Source organism: Tupaia chinensis, unplaced genomic scaffold (genome assembly GCF_000334495.1).
Source record: "Tupaia chinensis unplaced genomic scaffold, TupChi_1.0 Scaffold139757_1, whole genome shotgun sequence".
Lineage (NCBI taxonomy): Eukaryota > Metazoa > Chordata > Mammalia > Scandentia > Tupaiidae > Tupaia > Tupaia belangeri.
The window spans coordinates 2,319,859-2,329,511 of record NW_006199637.1 but is presented as its reverse complement, the minus strand read 5'-3'; the positions used below and the strand labels follow the sequence as shown (position 1 = coordinate 2,329,511).

Genomic DNA, 9,653 nt, shown 5'->3' with positions numbered 1-9,653 from the left:
ATGGGAAGAGATGGAAGGAAAGGAGTGAGAGGAGGCAAGGAAAGGAAATTGGTCTCTTAAGCAAAAGAGCAGCCCTGTGTATACCAAAGGAGACAAGGTGACCCCAACACAGGGGTATGTTTAATTCTGGCATCTTTTTTTTAAAGATTTATTTTTTTTTAAGAATTGTTTTATTCAGCTTCATTTATTTATTCATTTTAATTTGACCAGAGAGGGGCAGAGTGAGAGAGAGAGAAGGAAAGTAAGAAACCAAGCCTCCATGTCCAGGACTCGAACCACAGTCGGCTATGTGAGACTCCAGAGCTCTTAATCACCTTGCCATTTGCCGGCCCTTGGCATCTGGAATTTAAGCAATATTTTGTGTACGTGCTTTCAGTCTCCTTTCTATATTTACACAAGTGCATAAAACTTTATACTTACATCATTAATTTGGAACGTTTTATATATATTGATCTATGACTAGGTTTTTTTCTTACCCATCACATGCCTTAAAGTTTTCTCGTGTGTCTCTCCAGAAATCCGCCTCGTTCTTTCTATTACTGAACAGTATTCCATAGTATGGATATACAAAATCTACCTACTACCTTCACCACTGATGGACAGTCGAGTCGTGTCTCTGTCTCTTTTCTCCCTCCTCTCTGCTTGGTTGGGTGTCTCTCACTGGGTGTGCGTCCACACTTGGGCTTTCTCTTCACCTACTTTGCCTCCCTTGGAGTTCGAGGGAGACTAGAGAACAAGGAACATGCACAATGGATTCTGCTGCAGGCAGAGGTGGTCATCTGAGGACAGGCGGGGCAACTGCCACCCCATCGCTGTTCCTTCAGCCTCTGTCATCTAAACTGGCTCCATGGAGGACCGAGTGCACCTCCTCAAACCTCACCATCATTACCTTCAAAAACCTCAGGTCTAGCATGACAACAGACACGTGAGTAACCCAGGGAGGGCAGGATGGCGTAGAGTGAGGGGTAGCTTCCCAAGTCCATCTGACTGCCTGAGTTTTCACACCCTCCTCCCACACACATACATCCTAGATGTTTCATTGGGTAAGGTTTTGTTTTGCTTTGAGAATTATTTTAATTTAATTTAATTTAATTTAGTATTATTATTATTTAATTTGACCAGAGAGAAAGAGGGAAAGTGAGAAAGCAAACCACTAGGTCCAGGACTTGAACCGTGGTCAGCCATGTAGGAGTCTAGCACCTTAACCACCACGTCACCTACCAACCCTTTTTGTTTTGTTTTGATTTTAGTTTACTATAGGGCATGCGCGCTTGCCAGAGAGAGACAGAGAGAGAGAAACCACCTGACCCTGGGGGATAACATGCCTTAATCTCTTCTCTTCTGTTCTCCCTTTTTTTTTTTTTTTTTTTTGAGAGAGATTTTTGCTATAAGGTACATGCGCTCCCTAGAGACACAGAAAGTGAGAAATCACCCCCTGGGGGGATGGTCATGCTGCAACTTTTCCTCTAGTCTCCTCTTGGGATTTTGGGGACACACACACACACATGTGCCCAGTGTGAGGGGTTTTTTTTTCTTTTTAGAATTATTTATTTTAATTTTTTTAATCCATTCATTTATTTTTTATTTGACCAGGGAGAGAGATAGAGAGAGAGGGAAGGAAAGTGAGATAGTAAACCACCAGGTCCAGGACTTGAACCATGGTCAGCCATGTGGGAGTGTCCAGCGCCTCAACCACCACGCCACCTTCTGTTCCCCATCCCAGTGTGAGTTTTAAGCCTCTAGGTCTGGGACTCGAACCACAGTTGACTACGATGGAGTCCAGCAATATAACCATTACGTCACCTGCTAGTCCCCCTCCATTCTTCTCTTAGGATTTTGCACATGCATGTAAACTTGGGCAAACAAGTGACCAGGTGTTTCTCAAGTGCCTGGTCCAGGACTTGAACAACATGGTTGGCCATGTGGGATCCAACCATCTTAACCACCATGCCACTTGCTGGCCTGAGTGAGTCATTTTACCTCTCCATATTTCGATTTTCCCATTTCTACAATGGGTCTCTTTTTTCTTTTCTTTTTTAAAGTTTATTTCTTCTTGAGAAGAGACAGAGACAGGTATCCCCAACGAAAAGGCCTTCATGCTGTGACCCACCCGGTCTTTGCCAGCCTGGACAATACGAACCCAGAACCTTTCTCACGTGGGCCCAGTGGCATTAGCTGCGCCGCCACCCGGCCCCTCTCTAGAAGGCTGCTCTGGGAAGTTGATAACGCACACAAGGAGCGTCACACAGTACACGCACACAGTGATCTATGAACACGGAACTGTTAGGAAACGAGCCAGGCTGTGGTCATGCGGTCAAGCAGGACACCCGGGCCCTGGACTCTGGGGTGTGAAGAGGCCCTTACACACGAAGGGCATAGCCCGAAGGATGGGCAGCATTCCCCTGGCAGAGCTAGAGGAAGGTGCTCTGAGGCATGGAAAGGCTCAAGGAAAAGCCCTAGCTTGGAAGAGGGAGGCCCGCTTGGGCCTTGGAGAGGGTGCCCCATGGCAGGGAAAGCAAGGCCCGCCAGGCAGCCTTCCAGCACAGAGGAAGGAGGAAAGTGGCCAGGGCCCTGCATGGGCTGAGCTCTGAAGCTCGAGTCACAGGTCCACCACGGGACCACCGTCCAAGGACCCGGTGGGGAGTGCCTTTCCACCCATCGCCTGCCTCCTTCATCATGGGCCTCTCCCAGGGCTTGGCCACTCCCAGCATCCAGCGCCCCCACTCCTTGGTCCTGTTGGAAGGCAGCTGAGGCTCTTCGCGGGGGCTGAGCCTGGTGGGCGGCTTTCCCAGAGCCAGGAGTGGAGCGGGGCTGAGCTGGCGCGGCTTCCTGAGATAGAGACGCTGCTGGCGGGATGACCAGCCCGTCCCAGCGAGCCTGAGCCCAAGGGTTCTCTCAGCCACCGTGTTCCTGCTCTGCGGGCTGCAGCCCTGGACCTGGGGTGTGGCATGTCACAGAAGGAGCCCCGAGGGGCACCCACAGTGCCAGGAGTGGGGCGCAGTCAGGCTAAGGCCAAGTTGTGGTTGCTGCCAGGCACCGCCAGGAAGAGGAGCCGGCTCAGCAGGACAAGGCAGGACCTGTGGGGAGAGACCAGCTGGAGCTACCGAAGTCGGAGCAGGGTTGCCCCTAGCCCTCAAGACGCCAGAGCCAAGGTAAGGCAACCCTTGGCCTGCCAAGGAGGCCGGGGGAGGCAAGGGTGCAGGGCAGTGAGATGCCACCTCAGATGGCAGATCCTCACGCAGTATCACCGTTACTGCCCAGGAGAGGAAATGCTGGCCCCTTAGACCCCAACTCACCACAACTGAGTTAATTCAGAGCTAGTCTTAACCAGGACCTCGCCTGGGTGATTGGACCTTTAGTGGGTGTCCGGACCCCTGGTGGGTGTCCTCTCCTCTTTACCACAGCAGCCTCTTCTTCATCTCAGGAATGCTTGGGTCGAGGGTCAGCCCTCCTAAGCAGGGCATGACTCTGGGCTCCCCACGGCCCGAGGGCACCACGATAAGCAGGATTTGCTCTCATGGGGGGTAGAGCGAGGGCTACGAGGAAGCAGTGGTGGAGGAGCAGAGAGCAGGACTCAGGTTCTGAGCCAGCCTGGCCATCTGCTGCCCTCTGACCCCAGACTATGCCTTCCCTCATTTCCTCGCCATACCACTGGGCAGTCCTGAGGAAAAAAGACGGCCAGAGGACCTGTGGTCTCTGCTCTGCACTCCCTACGGGCAGGGAGGTCTCCACTAGGATGCTCTTGGAAGTCAGGGGCGGATGGGGGTTCTGGTCAGACCCACTCACCAGGGTCCTCTGTGCAGAGTGAGGCCAGTCCTGAGAATGCCGCGCGGGAGCGGAGCCGGGTGAGGACGCTGCGCCAGGCCTTCCTGGCCCTGCAGGCCGCCCTGCCTGCGGTGCCGCCTGACACCAAGCTCTCCAAGTTGGACGTGCTGGTGCTGGCCAGCAGCTACATCGCCCACCTCACCCGCACTCTTGGCCACGAGTTGCCCGGCCCCGCCTGGCCACCCTTCCTGCATGGACTCTGCTATTTGCACCCTCTCAAGGTAGGTCACAGGCCCAGGGACTTGGGTACAGAAAGGAGCTTACTGACCAGGCCCTTGATCTGGGGGACACTGGACTTGGGTCCCTGGCCCTGGCCAGAGCTGACACCAGGGCACTTCTTGCTGTCTCAGAGGGAAAGGAGTCAAGGCTGGCTCTCTTGGGACTAGGCTGACCCCGTGTTTCTCGTGGGTGATGGCTGGAAATGGCTTCATGAGAATGCAGTTCCTTCAAGAGGAGGGAAAGACTCTGAGGTTCTTGGTGTCAGAGGGAAAGGAGCAGCTTCCAGGGCTGGGGCCTGGGAAAGGAAGCTGCTCCCAGGAGAGTCCTGGATCCCAGTGCAGCTTCGCCCCGCTGTACGGAGCCTGCCTCTGGGCCCCTGCTGCCAGGAGACCTGCCCTTCGGTAGAACCGTGGTCTAAATTGGCATCACTGCAGAAGCAACGAGGCTCAGGGGTCAGCGGTGTGGGGGAGAGGCCGGGGAGGCTGGGCCGGGTGGGGGCTTTCTGCATGCACCTCTTGCCAGACTGTGACCTCAATGTCCTGAACCTCAGTTTTATTATATTATAAAATAGAAATTAACATGAGTCTTATCTCTCTTTCAAAGTACAGAATAAGATTATGAATGAAAAGTAGAATTAGCGATAGTCACCATCCCCACAATAGCTAACATTATTTGGGTGCTAAAGCTGTGCTGGGAACTGAGCTAAGTGTTCTAGTGCATTTTTATATATTTTTTTTTCTTTTTCTTTTTTTAGAGAGGTCTTTGCTATCGGGCGCATGCATTCACCAGAAAGACAGAGAGAGACAGAAAGTGAAAAAGCACCCCCCAGGGGGGATGGCCACGCCACAATCCCTTCTCCTCCGTTCTCCTCTCGAGATCTTGGGCACGCACGCACATGTGCCTGGAGTGAGTTTAAGCCACCAGGTCCGGGACTTGAACCAAGGTCAACTACATGGGAGTCCAGCGACATAGCCATTATGCTAACTGCTGATCCTGCATTTTTATCTTTTAATCCATACAGGAACCAAATGAGGATTACTTTTTTACAGATGAGGACAGTGAGGTTTAGGGAGGTGAAGTGGCTAAATGGTTTGGACCGGGGTAGGTCTGACTTCAGGCCCCGTAATGACAGTCTCTGCTCCCTCACACACCCCACCCCCTCCCACGCTGCTGGGTGAAGAGAATGGCTATGTTAAAAAGGAAGGGCTGGGTTCAGCAAGTGGTGTTCGAGGTGTTGGACTCCCACATGGCCCACCACGGTTCAAGTCCCAGACCTAGTGGCTTGCTTTCTCACTTTCCCCCTCTCTCTGTCTCTCTCTAGTGAGCACATGTGCCCTCTAGCAATTTTTTAAAATAATAACAATAAATAAAATTAAATTAAAAATTCTTTAAAAGAATTCTTTAAAAGAGAAGGGTCACCTTTGCCCTCTGAAGGTAACATTGTAGTGGGACCAACTTTATTTTTATGGAGGAGACTTTTCACCATTTCTTTCCCCTAAATGTCATAGTTCTGAATTTTTTTTTTTTTTTTTTTTGGAGAGGTTTTTGGTATAGGGCATGTGCGCTCACCAGACAGACAGAGACAGAGAGACAGAAAGCGAGAAATCACCCCCCAGGGGGGATGGTCACGCCGCAATCCCTTCTCCTCCATTCTCCTCTCGGGATCTTGGGCACGCACGCACACGCACCCGGCGTGAGTTTAAGCCACCGGGTCCAGGACTTGAACCACGGTTGACTACATGGGAGTCCAGCGACATAACCATTACGCTAATTGCTGGTCCCATTCTGATTGAAACTGGAGTTTCTTTTCTTCTTCTCCTCCTCCTCCTCCTCCTCCTCCTCCTTCCCCTCCTTCTCCTCTTCCTTCTTTCATGCAATGTAACTAAAATGCAGAACTTTGGGGCTAGTGAGGCAACTCTAAAATGTTGATGGTAGCACCTGGTACGGGGTCTGGGGTGGCAGAGCAGTTTCCCGAGCTGTAAAATGGGTGCAGTCACCTGGTAGGTGATCAATAAAAATGTTGAAGAACTGAACACAGTGGCCTGGGTCTAGGACTCTAGCAGATTGGTGGGCGAGTGGTAGCCCAAGAGCACACCCTCGACCCCTGGTGGAGGGGCTGTCAGGGAGGAGGGCAGAGTCAGTCCGGGGTTTTCTGGGACTGATCTTGCTCAGCTGGAAGGATGGACAATCCTCGGAGCACCTGAGCCTAAAGGGAGTCCCGACTCCACTGCTCTGCTCATTGGCTAGGCCCTGGCTATCGCCAGCTCTGCCCAGGCCCCCGACCCCCTATCCAGCTCCCCTTTCAGCTGAGGATCCCTCCTCTCGGGGCCCTCACTCTCTGCAGATGGCTCCTCCGGTGTCCGCAGCCAGGCCCAGGGTGGCCAGGAGAATGTGCAGGGCCAGAGCAGTGGGGGCTGGAGGTGGGTGTCAGGCAAGGGTGTTAAGGAAGGCCAGATTTGGGGTGTCCAAGATTCTGGACAACGCAGGGCCACAATGACTGTGTGTCACCCACGTCCTATGCTGTGTCTTACAGAAGTGGCCAATGCGGTCTCGTCTCTACGCTGGAGGCCTGGGCTCCTCTGACATGGACTCCACCCCAGCCACTGCCTCAGACCAAAGAACAGTAGATCCAGAGGCGGGGTCCCAAGTCCCTGGAGGGACAGATACTATCCTCATCAAGCCACTCTCGCCTGCTCTTGAGGACAAATGATCACCCCACTCACCTTCTCTTAGACTGCGACTCATGCTCAGGGTGCTGGGTCTTCTGGGGCCCCTCCCTGTTGTCCCTGACTCAGCCATCAGGTCTGACTCAAGCTCAGCTCCCAAAGACCAGCACACAGGTCAAGCAAAGCAGTGGGCCTTCCGTAATGGAGGGACCCAGGATGGAGAGCCTCGTCCTTGACACCAGAGGGGACTTGCCAGCAGCTCTTCTGTGGCAGCTACAGGGAAATGGGAGAGGAAGGAGGTCCTCTGGGTTCCAAGCTGAATTAGGGCTCCACCCCTCGCTTTCTCCCCTAAGATTCCGACAACCCCCTACAGGGAGCAGGAAGTTAGAAGTGCAGACGCAGAGGGTAGGGCCTAGGATGGCAGCAACCCCAGGACCTGATGGAAAAGCCAGGAGGCCTGAGGGCAACTGTAAGTGTGAACAGTTCGGGGCAGGGGTGGCATTGCCCGAGGGCCACCCGAACAAGAGAATATGCTTTGTCATTGCTCCAGATGTGGAAGAGGCAGTGAGGAATTGGGACTCCCGTCTGTAGCAGTCCCCCCAGCAGCCCCTCATTACCACGTTTCCTCCCTCTCTGGGCCCTGCACCCTTCCACTCTTTTCTTGACATGAGTTAGAGCTACAGGTTAAGCCATAAAACTAACGTTGCTTACATTCCAGTTTCCAAAGAGACTTTGGGTAGTCCCAGATGCCTGCTTTGAGATCTTATCCCGGAGGCGGCGTTACCCTAACTGACCTGAGCAGCAATTGAAGGCCTTGAAGTAAAGGATATTGGTCAACTCAATTACACCCTTGAAGGACCTTAAAAGAAGAATGTGCATCTTTTCCAGGGATGATAATTACAGTCTCTTCTTTCCATTCTGTTAGAAACCTCACCTCCAGGGAAGACAGCCGTGGCCTGGGCGAGGCAGGTTGTGTGTATAGGCTTCACCTGAGTTCACCTGCTCCCTGCTCTAGAATTACTGCCATGTCTAGGTGCTCCCTAGGGCCAGCCCCTCCCCAAAGGACCGTCCGCCCTGGCACTCCCCAAGTCTTGCTCTAGGGGCCTAAAAGTGGGATAGAGCTCTAATGGCACTGAATTCTGGCCCCGAAGAAATCACTTGCAGACTCACCAGAGAGTCCACACCCACGGAGATGAACTTTCCAGATCAGATGTAGCTTTACACCTGGCCCGTGAAGTCCAGACAGGGAAGTAACCGGTTTTGTGTTAAATTTCAGCACCTCCAGGTGAGAAGTGGAGGGAGAGGCAGATAGAATCCCAGCAGGGTTATCCTTAGACACAAGCCTTCATGTCACCGTGAGTACAAATGAGGTCGGGCAGTCTGGGAGTAGCTGGGGTCTGGGTTTGGGCATGATGAGCCTCGCTCCTCCACAGACTGGCCAGGGTAGCATGAAAGCGGCTGAGGGGGTGACTCAGTCAGTTGGGGTGGAGGTGGACGAGGAGACACAGGACGTCCCAGCCCCGAGTTGCTGGGGTGTGGGAGAGCTGCTGGATTATGGCTGGGAGCCACGCAGAGGAGGCCTCAGCCAAGGCCGAACTCATAAATCTGCCTGGGCCCGCGTCTCTGCTGAGGGTCCCCGGAGAGCTTGTGCAGAGCTGCTCTGGGCAGCTGGACAGGGCCAACAGGGCAGAGACCAGGTGTGGGAGGGCATGAGCTCAGCGTTCTTCACAAGACCATAAAAGTCCAGCTAGAATGTTCTATTTTTAAAGCCAAGTAGCAGTACCTTCCTGGTTGACCGCGAGGATGGTAAAAAGAGTTTACCCATGAATCCCGCTGGATTAAAGGCACATGGTGTCTTTCTGGGGATGAAGGCACTGGCTGGGGGTTTGCACTGGGGGTTCCCCAAGAGAATGGAGGTCCTCCTGGTAACTGAGTAGACTTTGGTTTGGAGCTTCCCTGCCCCAGGAATGTCAGACCCCTGGGAGTGACCACATCACCCTGGCAGAGAAGATAAAAGGGGCAAAGAAGGATAAAGTTGGTGGAGGCTGAGGAGGGGCAAGGCCTGTCATTATGAGTTTCAAAGGTTGCCTGGGGCTCCTTCCAGGTAAGTTGGTCTCCTCAATGCAGGACAGTGCCATGAGGACCAGAGGCCCTCTCCTCCAGCTGGACAGCACAGTCAGGCCAGGAGCACAGTGACTGGCAGGAGCAGGGTGAGCCCGGGGAGGAAGGCCCAGGGGTGGATGGCAAAAACCATAGAAGGGACTGGGTCTCTCCTCCTTGACAACCCGTGCTGTCATGAAGAAATGTCATGTTGGGGAAACCAGCAGTTAGCGTAATGGCTATGTCGCTGGACTCCTATGTAGTCGACTGCGGTTCGCGTCCCGGACCTGGTGGCTTAAAACTCATGCCGGGCGCATGTGTATGCATGCCTAAGATCCCGAGAGGAGAATGGAGGAGAAGGGATTGTGGCGTGACCATCCCCCTGGGGGGGTGATTTCTCACTTTCTGTCTCTCTGTCTCTCTCTGTCTGTCTGGTGAGCGCACGTGCCCTGTAGCGAAAACCTCTCAAAAAAAAAAAAAAGAAATGTCATGTTGGAGACCCAGATCCACCCATAAACCAGAGTCAGGAGTAACCTCTTCTGTCTGCAGCAGAGGAAGAAAACCTGCTTCCTGGGAGACTTATTCCCAGGGGGTGGGGTGGACACAAGCAGTTGGAAGCAGCAGAGACAGTTGAGTTTCGCGTCTGACAACAGCTTTTATTCCGTACGGACCAGGCTATGTGGGATGGTCCAAAAGCAAACAGGAGCATGGATGGGAAATGATACCAGGTGGTCTGGCTCGGGAGTCAGAGGGATGGTCCTGGTCCACTTGGCTTCCTTTCACCACCTGCCCCATCCCCATGTACCCAGGACTCAAGGTGGGGGGAGGCAGAGACGGTGAGGA

General features: G+C 53.3%; 1 protein-coding gene and 1 pseudogene across 1 annotated transcript; one reads left to right on the top strand and one right to left on the bottom strand.

Annotated features, from left to right (window-relative positions):
* LOC102468565 (ubiquitin-conjugating enzyme E2 N-like) overlaps positions 1–1,988 on the bottom strand; it is a 5,685-nt pseudogene extending 3,697 nt beyond the window's left edge.
* An 866-nt stretch (positions 1,989–2,854) lies between these two features.
* TCF23 (transcription factor 23) lies at positions 2,855–9,062 on the top strand. Its single transcript, XM_006162172.1, has 3 exons — positions 2,855–3,152; positions 3,804–4,046; positions 6,578–9,062. Exons 1-3 carry the CDS (start codon positions 2,949–2,951, stop codon positions 6,752–6,754), a joined length of 624 nt encoding a protein of 207 aa, XP_006162234.1. The 5' UTR covers positions 2,855–2,948; the 3' UTR covers positions 6,755–9,062.
* The last annotated feature ends 591 nt before the right edge of the window (positions 9,063–9,653 follow it).